We start from the raw sequence: 18101 nt of genomic DNA on the forward strand, positions 1-18101 counted from the left end.
CCAATCCACATTTTTAATGCTTTGGGGAAGTTCGATTAGCTTCTAGTTTGTCAACCGATTACAGATGTTCATCTTTTGCAGCTTATCTGAATGTCTAACCCTTTTTTTGGTCCCGCTTACTTTGCATGTTAAACACAGCATTAAACAATTATTTTAGATAAGCCTTTTAATAGTGTCCTTCTATAATTGGTCTTTTAGTTTGAATTATTCTTATCATTTTGTTATATACTTTATTTATTTTTTACGTTTAGTGTTTAATATTTTGGATTATTTATTCATATATTATATATAAAGCACTTTTTGAACATTAAAGCATGTGAAGATGTCACAGTTGAGGCACACAATATAAACCTGAAAATGAGCATAATAATCCTCTTTATTTCTCCTTCTGTTGTTAACTGCTAAAAAAGCAATTATTGAAAGAAGAAAAACATCAATGTCCAAACCATATTCAAACTTTTGATCAGCAGTCTTTATTAAAAGTGAACCTTAACAAAAACAGTGCAAACTTATTACTCATGAAATGAAAATGACACCCTGCGACGAAAGTTAAAAGAGGGAAGCAAGTAACGGAGTGAAGTGAAACACAGATGACTCGTGCAAAACGTTAGTCTATTTTTCCTTCCCTGTGCGTCTTTCAAATGTCCTCGCTCATTTGAAGACTTTCAGATAACCTTTAGTCAGTGAGTGGAAATACCTCAGTCATGAAAAACCATGAATGAAAAAGGTGTTCACTGTCACCTATACATTTATTGAATTCACAGAAGTACTGTAAAGCACAAGTTCTTAATCAAAACGGAGTATATGTACACGTCTCAAAATAAGTGTGAATTTTAATCTCTAATGTAAAATATGTTTGAAAACTTGTATTTATCTTTTTATTATTTGCATTTTCAGAAATTATTTAATGACAGAACAAAATAGACACAGATAAATACATAGATTAACTACATATCAAAAGACAGAGAGACTGCAAACTTTGTATAGACAAATACACCCTGTAAACTACACCACACTATTATATGAATATGTAAAGTATATGTAAAGCATCACTTTCATACTTATGTGTCTGCAATATATTGAAACGACTGAGGATTTGTTAGCACTCCCATTTCCTTAAACAAGTTATTCAACCTTATGCTCTTTTTGTTCTTCTTACTGTAACTCACCCCCAGAATGGCACATATAGTAGTACATATAGTAGTACATACTCAACATGACAATCTGTTCTATAGAGAGTACTAGAAAAGAAATGTGAACTCTCTGGGTTTTCCTGAGTAACAGGAACATGTTAAAGGTTCCTTCTCATTTGCTCACACTGGGCACATGAGGAAAAAAGTGTTGGGGCTGAAGTGAAGATGTATTCTTGTTTAGGAGACATGTTGGCTTTTAAAGATGCACTTTGAAAATGCACTGTACAATGATTACAGCTTGTGAAACTGAAACAACTGAATGTTATGAATACAAATAGATCATAAGCTCTACAATGTAAAAGTCTAGATCCCTGTGGTTGCAATTTAAGGTTATTTTCATTATTAATTAACCAGTTTTGTTTTTGAAAAGGTGGACGCATAAACTCCATAAATGCTTAAAACCCAAATTGATGCATTCAAAGGTCCTGTTTTGATTGATGAACATAAGACAAAAAAAATCAGCAAATTCTCACATTCCTGGACCTATATTTAACAATATATTGTATGGCCATACCTATATAAAACATGTCTGTGAAGTTTTATTTTCAAAATACCAAACAGATCCTGCATTTTAGCCATGCCTCATTTTGCTCTATTTGCTCTTTCCAGCCCTGTTTTTGCAGGTTGCTGATTCTGTGACATAGCTTGAATTAGGGGTGGGCGATATGACGATATATATCGTCGTGACGATATTAGGTCTCCACGATATGCTTTTTCAGAGATATCGTCCTATCGTGATAAAAAAATAAATTAAAAAAAATAGCGGGAGGGGAAGAGGCTCTCCGTGCGCGGCGCAGGGGGCTATGACAGCGGAGCCTCTTCCCCTCCCGCTCCCCCAGCCTCATGTGCACTACAGCGTCTCCAGCGCTTTCGAGCGGCAATGGCCGGCCGTGGCCCCACCCCCCATTCCCCTGATAGGTGGAGAGTTGGCCATATAGGCGGAGCTCCTCGTATCTGATGCCAGAACAATTTCAAATCTGTATCAGTCTGTATCAGATCCGTTGCAGCCCCGTTTTTAGAGATTTGAGTATGGAGGAAAAGAGAGAGGGTTGTGTTCCCTGACACTTGGTGAGTTCCCTGACACACCGGGGACACATATTCATGTATAAAAGACGTACAAAAGTGCATTTTGCATGATAGGTCCCCTTTAAAGCATCTATTTTTTCATATACTGTAGCTTTGGTTAACCCTTATGTTGGGAAGTAGATGTTGCTGATTTAAATAACTGTTTTCCTCCAGCATCTCCTCAATGCACTGAATAACAATTGGGTCCACCTTTGGGTCAAACTTATTGGCGAACCAGTGACCATAGTTGAGTAACCAACGCAACTCGCCTGCACCAAAAATGCAAACGCTGCGGACGTGTTTCCCCGAGCATTGTGGGTACAGTTCTTCCTCCAGGTACTGCCACTTCACCAGCCTGGCCTTACTCATGAGGTCAGTGATGTCGGGCTGGGATCTGGGCACCTCTCCAGGAACACCTGGCAGGCGCACAAGGGTTGCCCAGAAGTGTTCGTCTGGAGAGTAGGTGTCCTCTGACCAGGCCAGGAAATCCTTCACCACAGCTGAGGAGTCTATGTGCACAATAAACTCCCGTGACAATACAAAGTAAGCACTGCCGATGAACATCTCGATGCCGTGTGGAGGTGGCGTCTTCTTCTGCTCTGTTTTCATTGGAAGTTGTTTTAACTCAATATTGAAATCCATCAGTTTGTAGCTTAAGGTGAACCTTTGCTTCTTGCTCTCACTGGGCCGGCTTGTCTCTAGCATATTGGCCCCATTTAACCTCTTCAGTTCTGACACTATCTCAAAGTTGGACCTGAGGGGGAAATCTTGGCCACAGAGGTTGATGACATACTTCCACTGGACTTCCGACTTCAAAAGGTCAGAGAGACAGTTGAGATCTGCTTTCAATCGACTGATGCCGGCGTAAAAGACGGATTCTCGCTTGGAGGCTATGAAGACATTAGGCAGACAGTGGGCTAAACCCTCCATGGCTGAGATGAACTGTTCTAAGGACTTCTGATCATAGTGGATACAGTAGATGTTACTGGGCGAGTACACCACTTTGATGAGTCTCTCTATCATCAATGCAGATTTATGCACAACAATTGAGTAAGCAAGAGGAAAGTCTCTCTCCTGCTGTGAGACTTGAACAACATCATAACCTCTGGCTTTGATGAATGATGGGCAGTTTGAGGTGAGCTTAATCAGACTTTCATCATTGTCCTCCACAACTTCCCGTCTGATGACAAGTGATTGACCCACCTCCACTGGGTCCATGTCATAAATAGCCGGGCAGCTAATATTGTACTTTTGATATGCCTGGATGTCATGTAAAGCTGCTTGGGGGGGTAGAGGCTCAGTGATGTTGCTGTACTCCACACTGACCAGCAGCAGTAGACATAGTGACAGCAGTGACAGGAGTGCACAACAGAATGACTTCCTTAGTCTCGGTAGTGAACATCTTCCATTCATTCTGGAAACAGAAACCAACACCACATTTTTTTTAATTCCCCCTTGCGCTGGAACAGAAACTGAAAAGCTATACATTTAGTTTCGACAAAAGAACATAATGATTGGATACACACTCACCTTGCTTCAAACGCATGTGCCGATTTGCAAACTGTCTCAAATCACATCCTAAAAGTTTTTAAAACAAGGATAAATCCAGATGTATGGGTTGTGTGTATTGAATGCAGCAAATATGTATTTATAATTAATAGTTACAAATAAATCATAACGTTCAGGAGCAACTTACCGATGTCAGGAGGAAGGATTTAAATCCCGTGCCATTTTCGCTTTTTACGCACAACTGGTTCAACATCTATTGACGACTTCCACTTGAATCCTCTCGTCATTCATCGCATTCCGAGATTTATTTTGTAACATGATCTATATAAAGCATAAAGAGCCTCAACACGCTGTCTGTCTGCCTTTAGTCGTTGTGTCGGTGCGCTCTCACAAATAAGCCGAAAAGAAAAAGGGAGGGGCTCAAATAAGCGGATAACTGCACTAATTGCATATAAAAGATGCACAAATGTTATCTGGCGTTTCATATGTCACCACAGATGTAAGGCAAATACTGTTATTATGTGCATAATATTGTAAAAGTGAATGGAGCTGTGCGCACATTACAAGCTATTCCTAAACGGACATCCATGCGGCTGATTAGAGAGGCTTAATGAAAACCCCGTGGTTTCTGTCATCTGAAATCACTTAGAAATCAATCAAAAAGAATCAGTTTATTTGTATTCTTCCAGGAGTGACAAGACTGTACAACAAGTTAACCGTCCAACGGTTGCTTAAAACCAACACGTCTCTAATGTGTCAAATTAGCAGTTATTTGTGAGAAGGGATAGAAAATGCAATATCTAACTTTATTTACATCATGTTATTGGCAGCAGATAAAAAAAAAAGGTTGTTACAGAAACATAGATTTAAGTGTGAATGCATTTTTCATTGTCCATCTTTTTAGCCATTTCCAAATATTTCACACTTTATATATTGACTTTTAAGTTTATGCAATGGACCTACATATCATGTGGCAATATTTTTTTGGGACCAACTTTTTTCAGTTTTATATAACGGAAATGACAGTTCAAATATATAACAAGAGTTCACACATTTTTGGACATGTAATGTGTTTGATGAAGTAAAACGTGTTACTCAGAGACTGACTGAACTGTCAAACGTAGGGTAGACAAGAAAAGAAGCGGCTGTGGTTTGCATACAGGATATGAAATATGAAAATGGACTCTGCAGATAGGGTAGCTATGATGTTCAATAAGATGGATAGATAGACTTTTGAAAAGTGCTGAAATGATCCTCCAGTAAAGAGAAACTGATGTGATGCACCTCATGTAATTGCACATTGACAGAATCAATATAAATGTCCCTTAATAAACTTCTTTTATTTTTATTAAATCTCTGGATAGTGAATCTACTACTGAGATACCGCAGGTAGTTCCCTGCAGTAGTCAGACTACCACATCCCCTAGTAACCCTCTAACCCTAACACACACTACAACACAGACGATAACACCCCTTGCTGTTAAATACCAACCAACTATATATACTATATATATATATATATATATATATATATATATATATATATGCCGTTAAAACTGTGCTATATATACCTGGCTGCTAAATCCTAAAACTGTTACAGGATGTGTATTAAACATACAGGCCGGATGTATATTTTTTATTATATCATAACTTAGTACTTTTTAATGCATGTAACATATCACATATGTAACGTTACGCTGTCTGTGGCTCTTTTTCTGCTGTAACTATACGTACATTTCCCCTCTGTGGGACTAATAAAGGTATTCTGATTCTGATTGGTGGAAAGTAAGTACATTTACTCAAGTATTGTATCTAAGTACTGTTTTGATATATTTGAACTTACATTGAGTATTTACATTTATTGCTAACTTCTACTCCATTACATTTTAGCGGCACATTTTCTATTTTTTTATTTTGTCTTTTTATTTTAACACTCACAGTTACTAGTTTCCTTCATATAAAAATAAGCTGACATGGTATATTGAAGTGCTGTACATCACAGTGTTTCACATATTGGTCCACATTGACAAACTTAAATACTCTTACATGGGTAAAAACAGGATCAAATAATGATAATAATAATATTAATAATATAATACTGTGAAAAGATCCATTCTGCATAACGCATAGTTTTGATACTTGGAGCACATAGTTCTGAAATGGGCCATTGGCAACTGCAACACCCTATCCTACCAACACCCTACCAACACCCTACCAATGTGGGCCTTACTGATAGAACGTGTAGTCAGCCTATAATCAAAGGTATTTCTCTTCAAACCACCATCTCAAACATGCACCAAAGCCCAACTATATGATCCACACAAAACAAGGCAGAGTTTTACAGCAGCTCCTTTTGCTCTTTGTTGTAGGCACATTTGCATGATAAGCATAAAGATGGGAGCTGTAAAATTACATGTTTCAGTCCAAACTTTGTAAGATTGATAATTTCTCCTCCAGACAGACTCTAGACCTAACCACTGGGTGCTTCACTTGCCTTCTTGAAGCACTGCAATGTTCAAAATACCGCTCATGCTGACCATTTTAGTTTTCATTCAGTTTTACACATCTAAGAACCTGTAGCGCTAACTACAGTCTGCAGTGGTGTAAAGTAACTAAGTACATTTACTCAAGTATGTATTTAAGTACAATTTATAGAGAATTGTACTTCACTTGAGTATTTCAAATGTTTGCTACTTTGTACTTCTACCCCACTCAAATTCAGAGGTAAATAATATACTTTTACTCCACTACATTTATTTAATATCTTTAGTTACTGTGGATTACTGATGTGAAATAGCCTATTATCAACTCTTAAATCAGACTTCAGTTACGCCTGTAGTAAATTAACAAGCTACCCTGCAGTATACAAAGTCATTGAAACTAGCTGCACCTTTACCAGCTTTGATAACACTTTAATGCATCAATAATTATAATCAAAGCAGTAATTGCCTATATTATTCTGAAACGGGCATCATGAGTATTTTTGCTTTTGGTACTTCAAGTATATTTGATGCTAATACTTTCGCAATTTACTTGACTAATATTTTGATTTCACTTTTACTTGTAACAGAGTATTCCTACACTCTGGTGGTTCTACTTTTAATAAGTAGCCTACAAAATCGGAGTCGGCTCCTTTTCCCACCTCTGTCATCACGCCGTGTGACGTAAGTGACGTGAGTGACGTTGACGACATCAGGATTATACATCCATGGGATTTCCGCATCGCCATGTTGACGTCGTTGTTACTCATGGATGTATAATAAGAACGTTGTTTCTCCTCCGAAGCGATTTGTGGAGGGGGCATTATCATCATGGAAAGGACTCGCTGACTCGGGTGAAGCTTACATTTTAAAGTACGATAATTCAACATGTTTTATAGGGATCCAACTTTAAAAGAGTCAATAACGTACAGAGTGACAATGTCACCTTGGTGGTATAATGTGTATGTTGTTAGACCGGGTGTGACAGCTAATGCTAACGCTACTGTCTGAGAGCTAACTGCTAAAGCTAATGCTAACCATGAAAAACCTTAAACTGACACCTTAAACACAGATATGTTTACTAGTTTGACCTCTCTCGATCATTTCTGTCTTTATAAACTGTAGAACAGTACGCTTAAGTTAGTCTGCATAGTTTGAACTAAACGCTCTTTCACTTGAGATAGCTAGCCAAGGGGAAGCTACATTTTGGTCTCACAGCTGTTAGCTAAACAAATGTAGCTACAATTACATTACTTCCCTTTATCAATGTAGTGGAATAGAAGTATAAAGCAGCATAACATGGAAATACTCAATTAAAGTACGAGTACCTAACATAAATTCTACTTGAGTACAGTACTTGAGTAATTGTACTTCCCACCTCTATATGCTTTTGAATACATGTGACTCTGATCTTAGGCAGCAGAAAGGCATCCTGAGACCATGTTGGCCCGGCTGTTCAGGCTCCACGGCCTACTGGTGGCCTCCCATCCATGGGAGGTTATAGTGGGCACCATCGCTCTAACCGTCTGCCTCGTGTCTATGAACAACTTGTCATCCAGCGGCCAGATATGCAGATGGAATGACTGCCCGAAAGTGGAAGAGGTGAGTCTGCTTGACAGGAGGCTGGAGTGGGTTTGACAGCTTATTTTAAATTAAAACCGGTAGAAGGATATGCTAACAAGAAGTTACGTCTGTGCTTGTTTTCTTACAGGAAATACACAGCAGTGACATAATCATCCTAACTATCACACGCTGCATGGCCATCGTTTATATCTATTTCCAGTTGAAGAATCTGCGACAACTAGGCTCCAAATATATACTGGGTCAGTATGATAGGATGCTGTAGCTTGTTCAGCATGCTTCATATCATTTCCAAATTTACAATGACAATGCCATACAGTATATATTTTTTAACTGTTATCATATTTCTTCCTACAGGCATTGCAGGGTTGTTCACAGTGTTCTCCAGCTTTATTTTCAGTACGGTGGTCATCCACTTCTTTGGGAAAGAGCTGACGGGTCTTAAGTAAGTTTGAAATGGGCCAACATACTTATTGCACAGCACACAGAATTAACTTAAGTTTGCTAGTCATTTCAATTTACGGCAGTGTCCAACAGAACTTGGTTTTTAACAATGAAGACGTGCTGCCGTGAAACAATGTAATTCCCTGATTGACATGTATCCCTTTCCCCTGCAGTGAAGCCTTGCCGTTCTTCCTCCTGCTCATTGACCTGTCCAAAGCCTGCACATTGGCCAAATTTGCCCTCAGCTCAAACTCTCAGGTATTGTCACGCACCTTGTTTCTGTGAATGTGTGAACTGTAACTGAAATCTGTTGATTTATAGCCAGAATATAGATGAGGTATCTGACAGGTGCTATGGCCCTGTGTCTTGTGTATAGGAGGAGGTTAGGGAGAACATCTCTCAGGGCATGGCCATCCTGGGCCCCACCTTCACCCTGGATGCTCTGGTAGAGTGTCTGGTCATTGGGATTGGCACCATGTCAGGTAAGGACAAATATTTTTGTTCCTCCAAAACAGCACCAGCTATGTTTCATTTTGATACTCTGTGATGAACTCTGTGATGATGGTGTATTAACTATTTTCTATTGTTTTCCAGGTGTGCCTCAATTGGAGACAATGTGTTGTTTTGGCTGTATGTCTGTCCTGGCCAATTACTTTGTCTTCATGACCTTCTTCCCTGCGTGTGTCTCCCTGGTCTTGGAGGTAAGGATTATTTGTAAAATGTGGGCGAAATCTTTGTCTGAAATCAGTTGCAAATGCATGTCACAGTAGATTTCGATCGAGCTCATGCTGTATGTTTGTCTGTGTAGCTGTCCAGGGAAAGTCGTGAGGGACGTCCGATCTGGCAACTGAGCCACTTTGCTTCTGTGCTGGCTGAAGAAGAGGACAACAAGCCCAATCCTGTGACACAAAGGGTCAAAATCATCATGGTGAGACTCGGTAGTTTAAAAGCAGGGTTCGTACGGTCATTGAAAACCTGGAAAAGTCATGGAAATTCAAAATGCAAATTCCAGGCCCTGGAAAAGTTATGGAAACAATATTTTACCCAAAGTTTTGGAAAAGTCATGGAATGTACCTAAAGTTGCGTCAAATATAATTTACTGTTTATCTAATCGCCGAAATAATCTGCGGTCGCGAGCTGTTATGTGCCATCATGACGCGCATGGTGTTATTTTTTAATATATGAAGCGCGAGCTGTGTGCGCGAGTCTTCCTGCCTGTCGGCTGAACTCTGCTGCTCCGGGATGAGAGTTAGCTACATTATCTACGGTGCGTTCGTTAACTGTGCGGAGTCACTAGAGGCTTCTCAATACTCAAATTTCCCCTCCTCGACTCCCCTCCTCGACTCCCCTCCTCGAGACTTAGACCCGCCCACAGGAGATGCGAGCGGAGGACCGAGGAGGGGAACCGAGGAGAGAGGAGGGGAAGCAGCATGTTATGCACCCTTTATTCAAAAAAGAGAACGGAGCGAAAAATACTAACAACAAATTGTGTCAGGTGCGCGTGACCTGCTCCGCTGCGCGTGCATCATTTCCAAAGTGCTTCCACAGCAGTGACACACATCTGTGGATAATCATTTATACGAAAGTGGTTAAAGCAACCATCACTAAACGCCAGCAACACTGCATCTACTGCAGACCGTAGCAACAGGTCAGATGGGGACATCACATTACCCTCCGCTGTGGACACTAGCTTACTCCCGCCTGACTCGCCGCCCTCGCCCCCGGAGCAGCAGTGTTCGTTGACCGAAACTACGCCGCCCCTCTGCGGCCCGCAGGTGCCAGCCAGGATACCACGGCAACACAGAGCCTGCCCAGGTAGATCTAAACAAGTACCCGCCTGTACAGTGGGGTTAGACGGTCATTTTGCAGCTCGTGGTATACAAATAGACAAGGGCTAGAATATGTGAAAATAGTGCCATATTCTGCCATGCCTGTAGAAATGTTGGGTCAAAAATAATGCATACAATAGCACAGATGCCTTCACCACGAATGGCTACAAAACTATCTCATATCCCAAACTTATCAACGAGCTGATGTTGCAGCTGAAATGATCTCCAGGTCACAAAGTCAACCTCACATGATGATGTACCAGTTTTCAAGGACAGTAAATATTCTCTTCCCAGAGTATATGATGGGACCAAAGTGATGATTTAGTACATGGTTTTAATAATACTTTTGCTTTTCAATGTTTGCCATTTCAAACCATGAGCTGGTTCAAATAATATGTGCCTTGATTTACAATATGTTCTCATTTGTTTTATCAGTACAGCTTTGAAGCTTTTGTGCTTTTCCTTGCCACAGTCCACTTTGGACTGTATGAGATATTTCAGGATTGCACTTTTAACTCACTTGAAATGTTCTCACTGGCTTGGTTTCAAAACATAACAAAGGCCATAATCTGTTCATTGGGACCATCAATGCTATTTTTCATTGCTGTTGCCGGCCTCTATTGCTCATGTAAACCTGCTACTGCTGCGCCCCCTGTAATCTCAGAGGCACCCTGAGTCATGTTGTTCTGGAACCGGGCCTGCACACGGCCACATGCTAAACAAACTACAGAGACCATTCCGTGTCCTGTTATTGTTTACTTCCTGTCTGCCTTCTTCTGGTGATTTATCTGACGTCCAGCGCTCCGTCTTTTAACCTCTTTTCCTTTCTCTTTCTTGATCCTCCTTAGCAACCTTCATTATAGTCCTTAACAGTGGTCTGTACTACTGTATTAACAACGTGTCACATGTTAAGAATTTACAATCAGAATCGAGTATTCAACTAAGCCGTGTAATACAAGTTGTTAGTAGCCTTAAGGGCCTACACAGTTGTTATGCTATACCCCATTGCCCTTCACTGGATGTATAATGAGCTGCACTAAACTACATGTTAGCATTTAAAATACCTAGCCATTCTTTTGCGGTTATTTTGGTGAAAGTAACTAGAAAAGTAACTAAAGTAGTGTAACTCATTACATTTCAGAGACACTAATTTTGTAATGTAATTTATTACTTTCAAAAGAGAGTAATAAGTAATATGTAATATATTACATTTTGGAAGTAACTTGCCCAACACCGATTATATTTCACATCATTCATCCACATCTGTGAAGTAACTAAAGGTATTAAATACATGTAGTGGAGCAAAAGTACACCATGTACCTCTGAACTGTAGAGGAGTAGAAGTACAAAGTAGCAAAACATTGAAATACTTAAATAAAGTACAAGTATCTCAAAATTGTACCCTCGTATAGTACTTGTTGAGTTTATGAACTTAGTTACTTTACACCAGTGGCTATACAGATACAAAGACTTGCACAGAGGCATGAAAATATGACTGTAGCGGCCAAAATCATATAGAACTAAAACAGATAGTTAACTTAACAGCCGCTGAGGCACTAGTTAGTGGATCTTACGCAGGGCAATGATCCAGGTCCAGACAAGATTCTCCGTTGTGCTTTTTATTCCTATAACAAAATACAATGAACAGGTTTCCTATATCTCGTTCCTTAAGCCTTTCCTATGGCTTTCCCTTGTGTAGCTTGAAACACCCTGTTAAAAAACCGTTTGCCTACTAGTGCTCTGGCTCCCACCTCCACCTGTCTCCAATATATACAATTACACCAGGTGCTCCGATCACCCAGTGCCCAAAACATGCCTTCAAAATAAAAGCATAGACACTACTTTAACTTATGAGACTAACTAAGAATACATTTACAATAACACTATAAAACGGCAAGAAAATAAATGTTAAACTATTAAATAATATACAGAGATATATAGCTCCAACACTGACTGCTACACAATTAAAATAAATGCTTTTATATATTTCTATATTTTGGATATATCGGATCCTTGTCACCTTTTTCATAGCTGATGACTTTGCCTCCCTGACTACAGTTGCTTCAGCGTGTAGAAGCTAGTAAGCCTACTATTTGATTTGTTTTAGATAGGCACTACATGTTTCATATGCAGACCTTATTTTCCTGTTCCATGTTAAAATAAACCAGTGGTCATTTTTTTTTGGTCATGGAAAATTAGGTAAAGGTCATTAAAGTCATTGGTGAAAAAGTGTATGAACCCTGTAAAAAGTAAACTCTGTACAGTTGTTTAAAAATCAGTTTCAATCATCACGTTTTTTACAATATCCTTCCCAGTCTCTGAGCCTGGCTTTGGTTCATGCTCATACTCGGCTAGCAGCTGAGCATCCAGGTCAGAACAGCTCTCTGGAGGGACCCATAGCAACCAGACTGGACTCTGGTGACACATTATGGCCTCCTAAGCTCAACAGGTAAGAGCACTCATAAAAAACAAATGACCCTTTCCATGAAGTCATTTGCCTGGTATTTACTGCCGTCCTCTGACCTACTGATGCATGACTTTGTCTCTGTTCCCCTCCGACCAGTATGGACCTGGAGCAGGTGATAACTCTCGGCCTCGCCCTGCTCCTGGCTGTGAAGTATGTTTTCTTTGAGCAAGCAGAGACCGAGTGTTCCCTGTCCCTCATGAGTCCAAGTATCAGCTGTCCTCCGACACAGAAACCCAGGGTGACGGAGGACTGCTGCAGGAGGGACTACCCAAGCACAAAACCTCAGACGACCATGAACGGTACCTTAGCAACCAACTCTGCCTTGCCAGCCGTGTCAGACGCTAACACAGCGTTCAGGGAGAAAGGTGAGACTTATAATGAGCCCTCATAGCGCTATCCTGTCTTAACCTGCAGATGGAAAACAAAATCTCTGATGTAACTGCATTGTTGCTTAACATTGCTTTTTCTCTCAGTGGAGAACGTCCCCTGCGTTTCATGCTTTGGGGAGTCTCCTGCTCCGACACCTTGTGTTCCTCAAAGCAGCTGTAATTCAGAGGCCCGGCCGCTGGACGAATGTATGAGTATCCTCTCAGATCCACAGGTAAGCTGATGGAAATCCTATCTTCAGTTCTGTGTTTGTCTGAAGGTTAAACAAGTCACTACATTGCCCGTGTGGCTTTCCAGAAGGGTGCCCGTTTTCTGAGCGATGAAGAGGTGATGAACCTGGTGACCTCTCGAAACATCCTGAACTATAAACTGGAATCTGTTCTGGAGACTCCAGAGAGGGGCGTGGCCATCAGGAGGGAAATGCTTTCATCCAAACTGCCTGTTCTCTCTGCTTTGACTTCTCTGCCTTATAAGGACTACGACTATTCTAAGGTTTGGCCACATGCACATCTTTCACTTTGTATGGGACCGATTTGGTATTAACTACAAGCACATTCATTTTGATCCATTTTAAATTATGATGTATACATATTTCTTTTTACAAAATTACAAATATTCTACTTGTTTTATATATTTATATTTCATGCAGATTTTCTTTCATTAACGATATGTTCCTGTAAATATTGCAGCTTCTGTAAAGTCCTTGTTGTTGCCCTGCAGGTGATGGGCACCTGCTGTGAGAACGTCATTGGCTACATGCCGGTGCCAGTGGGAGTGGCTGGTCCTCTTCCTTTGGACGAGAAGCAGTTTTACATTCCCATGGCGACCACAGAGGGCTGTCTGGTGGCCAGCACTAACAGAGGATGCAGGGCGCTTTCTGTAAGTTAGGAGCGTGCGTGCGTGCGTGTGTGTGTGTGTGTGTGTGTGGGTGTGTGTGTTTTGACTCTATGGTATGTTCCTGTCCAGCTGAGCGGGGGTTGCCGCAGCAGCATCCTGGCTGACAGTATGACCCGGGCTCCTGTGGTGAGGCTGCCCTCAGCATGCCGCGCCGCAGAGGTCAAAGTGTGGCTGGAGACCCCGGATGGGTTCGCCCTGATCAAAGAGGCGTTCGACCAGACCAGCAGGTCCGTGCAAACACAGACAGAAAAGTTTTCCAATTCATTAAGTCACACCCATGAACTGTTGTTGTATTTGAGGACATACAGATCATATGTTAACATTTGCTCTGGATAGGTTTGCTCGTCTGGAGAAGCTTCTGGTGAGCTTAGCAGGGAGAAACTTATACATTCGCTTCCAGTCTCAGACCGGAGACGCCATGGGCATGAACATGCTCTCAAAGGTACCATCCACACTTGTATAGCAGTCAATGCAAATGAGAAGCAGCACGACAGAGCACTGTTTGTTTTGTATCTCCAGGGATGTAAATACAAATAAAAGTGTGTATTTTCCCAGGGCACGGAGCAGGCGCTGCAGATACTCCAGCAGCAGTATCCAGATGTGGATGTGCTGTCGATCAGTGGCAACTATTGCACTGACAAGAAGTCTGCTGCCATTAACTGGATCCTGGGTCGGGGAAAGTCTGCTGTGTGTGACGCCACCATACCAGCCAAGGTGGTCCGGGAGGTAAAGAACACTAAAACCAAACTCTTCTGTTTGTATTGTCATGTGTAACCGTGGGATTTCCACTATAAACTCAAATCACAGATTATTTATTTATTCATTATTAACATGTTCTTATTGGTGCTGCTTTTTTCTGTTAGACAGATCATACATTTGGCACTAAAACCGCCCATTCATGTGTCTGCAGGTGTTGAAAAGCAGCACAGCCTCTCTGGTGGAGCTGAACATCAACAAGAACTTGGTGGGCTCGGCCATGGCGGGCAGCATCGGGGGCTTCAATGCTCATGCTGCCAACATCGTAGCTGCCATCTACATCGCCTGTGGACAGGTAATGGACCCCCCAACAGGTTTTAATTACTTGGATTCATCTCACACAAAATGTGGTAAAACAGTATTGATGGTTCAGAATAAAGATTACATTTTTTTTTAGTATATTAGAATGGTTAAATTACGCATATAACATTATAATTGGACACTAGTCATCTGATCTAAACATCCCTATTAAGAGATACTTATATAAATAAATACATTATATGAGGAATTAGGAGTGCTGATCATTCAAATTAACCCAAAAATGATTACATTGCTGCAAAAAAATAATAAATAATAAGTGTTGGGCATCAGCGTAGCCCACCACATGAATCTGTGCGTGGAGTGAAATGTTTGCGTTGCCCGTTCCAGGACCCGGCTCAGACCGTGGGGAGCTCCAACTGCATCACCCAGATGGAGGGGGCCGGCCCGGAGAGGGAGGACCTGTACATCAGCTGCACCATGCCCTCCATAGAGCTGGGCACTGTAGGGGGGGGCACCAACCTGGCCCCCCAGCAGGCCTGCCTCCAGGTAATGTTCGCTTTAACAGGAAATATAAATATACATTTTCTACAAGAAAAAGTATAGTATGTTCAACATATCTGAATAAAAGACATACGGAAATGTTTTATGTCGGAAAATCAAAATTATAGTGTTGAAAAAAAACGAAATGGCATGACGGAAAATTAGAAAATAACAAGTGTCAAAAAAAAACCCAAAAATAACATTTTAACATGTGTATCGTATAGAAACTACATAGTCGTATGATTGTGGATATTAGGGTTGTAATTATAGAGGGTGGTTATACAGTTGTAGTAATCATTAGAGCTTTATTAAATGTGACATAGACCTGCTATACTTGCATAGATTCTAATGACCATGGTAAACAGTTCTCTGATCTTCCCTAAATATCTCTGTAGATGCTCGGTGTCCAGGGGACCAGCTCCAGCCGGCCCGGGGATAACGCCCGTCAGCTGGCCCGCGTGGTCTGTGCCACGGTCCTGGCCGGGGAGCTGTCTCTGATGGCCGCTCTCGCTGCTGGCCACCTCGTCAAGAGCCACATGGCCCACAACAGGTCAGATACTTCATTAGTCTTCTTTAAAGTTTGTGGCCGTCTTCATGATTTCTGAAGCCTTCCTATTTTTCTGCTCCCAGATCTAAAACAAACCGGTCAGAAACGCCTTCATCAGAATCAGAAAGCTGCGTGACACAGAATTCAGAGGGTCCCTCTTTAGAGTCATATTGAAGGAGCGCTCCAGCCAACAGAGGGAAGCTTCACGGTGAAAAATGAGACGATAGAATTGTCTCCTGATGACTCTGAAAGGAGTGGACCTAAAGACTGATAACCTGATACAGGAAACATGCTAACCCCACAGCCAACGTGTGCTTGCTTTGCGTGTCGCACCACTGTGTGCATAAAGACTTTTTCAGGTCAGGTATTATGTTGAGGTAGTTTATTTATGCCATGTGTCTGCCACTGAGCATTGCAGAGTGAGTGAGTGTGTGTTGTTACTGATTTTTAAGAAAATTGTGAATTGCTGCCCAATTTATTGAACGCTTTCTGTGTAGAGCTTTAAGGCCAAATTCATTCATACAATGACGAAACTTGCACCTTGATTTTTTTATTTATTTGAAATGCAGAATGTGAGATCTTCAAACTGCTATACCATGTTTTGGTCTTTGCACTAGCCAAAGGTTTGCGTGAGATGGTGACATCTGTTAAATGCCAACTTTTCCCCTGAATGTGTGTTACTAAAGCAGTGGTCTCTTGCACAACCCTGGTACGTCCACACAGCAGCTTAACGGCCCCTACACACGGCGGCGTGCGTTGCCGCTCGGCGGTCAACGCGAGCAACCCGAACAACAACCAACCACATGAATGTCCCGCCCCGGACATACAAAGCATTCATGCTACATCCATGCTGGCTAAATATACTGTCTATGCTTGCTAGCTGTCCATTCAAACGAAATACACTGGATATAAACTCCCCAAAGAAGTGAAAACCTACCAGTTTCCCCCACTGTCTTTGCCACCTCCCCCCATGCCTGGCTCCTCCGGTTTGTAAAGAGGGACTGGTCACAGAGTACCGGGTGATTCCCTACCGCCACGATAATTTTCTCCTCCTTTTGTTGACATATGGGAAATAACTGCGGTCTGGCTCTCCCAACATACACGCGGTTTGATTGGCTAGTGCTTGTACTGTCAGATTTACATACGAGGGATTTGATTGGCTGACGCCTCCGTTGAGGCGGCAAAAGTTGAACATTGCTCTACTTTTGCAGCGAGCACCGCGAGAGAAGCTACGCTTTGCTCCCACAATGCAGTTCGGCGAATCGTGATGTCACCCTATTCAAAGTGAATGGGCAGAAGCGTTGAAGCGGCAACCCACGCCGCCGTGTGTAGGGGCCGTTAGCCGAATCTTCCACCGCTTCTCTGCCCATTGACTTTGAATGGGGATGACGTCACTTTGCCTCGCTTTTCGCCGAACTGCACTGTGGGGGAGCGAAGCGAAGATTTCCAGGATTCAAAAGTTGAGCAATGTTCAACTTTTGAAGCTGAGCTGGAAGCGTCAGCCAATCAATCACGTTTATGCAAATCTGACAGTAGAAGCGCTAGCCAATCAAACCGCATGTAAGCAGGGAGAACCAGACCGCAGTTCATTTCCTCATATTCCAAATGAGAAATTACGGTTGCAAATCACCCGGTTCTTTACGAGATACAAACCGGAGGAACCAGGCATGGAGGGAGGTGGCAGAGACAATGGGTGAAACTGGTAGGTTTTCGCCTGTTTGGGGAGTTTAGATATGGGGTTTGTATGTCGGGGGCGGGAGATTCATGTGATTGGTTGTTGCTCGCACAGCTCCAAGATTTTTGAAAAGCTGCTGTGTGGACGTTCCGGATTCAGTGTGCTGCTGTGTAACGAAAATGGCTGCTAGTTCCAGAGAGGAAAAAGATAATGCTAACATGGTTTTTCGTCAAAGTGGAAAAATGATACAGGCATTGTTTCTTTGTGTTAAGACGAAAAGGATGACTGGAAAGATTAAAGCCATATTAAGTTAACTAATGTAATGGTACAGAAGGTGATACTGACAGTGACTGCAGCTCCTGTTTGGAAAGCAAGTGCAAACGTGTCCTTACAATTCTAAGCTATTTTTTAAAATGTAATAAATGATTTATATCAAGTTTCCTCTTAATGTCTCTGCTAAAACGGTATAG

The 18101-nt window shown here is 41.6% G+C and overlaps 2 protein-coding genes across 2 annotated transcripts; one reads left to right on the forward strand and one right to left on the reverse strand.

Annotated features, from left to right (window-relative positions):
• Nucleotides 1-450: 450 nt before the first annotated feature.
• LOC117456432 (beta-1,3-galactosyl-O-glycosyl-glycoprotein beta-1,6-N-acetylglucosaminyltransferase 4-like) lies at nucleotides 451-4143 on the reverse strand. Its single transcript, XM_034096321.2, has 3 exons — nucleotides 3955-4143; nucleotides 3789-3836; nucleotides 451-3672 (listed from the first exon to the last, which is right to left on the reverse strand). Exon 3 carries the CDS (start codon nucleotides 3669-3671, stop codon nucleotides 2358-2360), a length of 1314 nt encoding a protein of 437 aa, XP_033952212.1. The 5' UTR covers nucleotide 3672; nucleotides 3789-3836; nucleotides 3955-4143; the 3' UTR covers nucleotides 451-2357.
• Nucleotides 4144-6965: 2822 nt separating this feature from the next.
• LOC117456259 (3-hydroxy-3-methylglutaryl-coenzyme A reductase-like) lies at nucleotides 6966-18067 on the forward strand. The gene is made up of 20 exons (XM_034096069.2): nucleotides 6966-7120; nucleotides 7664-7849; nucleotides 7959-8070; nucleotides 8186-8273; nucleotides 8446-8530; nucleotides 8649-8754; nucleotides 8867-8973; nucleotides 9081-9200; nucleotides 12417-12550; nucleotides 12665-12933; nucleotides 13042-13169; nucleotides 13253-13447; nucleotides 13676-13834; nucleotides 13922-14079; nucleotides 14189-14294; nucleotides 14408-14578; nucleotides 14763-14903; nucleotides 15257-15415; nucleotides 15805-15959; nucleotides 16040-18067. Exons 2-20 carry the CDS (start codon nucleotides 7688-7690, stop codon nucleotides 16128-16130), a joined length of 2646 nt encoding a protein of 881 aa, XP_033951960.1. The 5' UTR covers nucleotides 6966-7120; nucleotides 7664-7687; the 3' UTR covers nucleotides 16131-18067.
• The last annotated feature ends 34 nt before the right edge of the window (nucleotides 18068-18101 follow it).

This window comes from Pseudochaenichthys georgianus, chromosome 12 (assembly GCF_902827115.2).
Source record: "Pseudochaenichthys georgianus chromosome 12, fPseGeo1.2, whole genome shotgun sequence".
Classification (NCBI taxonomy): domain Eukaryota; kingdom Metazoa; phylum Chordata; class Actinopteri; order Perciformes; family Channichthyidae; genus Pseudochaenichthys; species Pseudochaenichthys georgianus.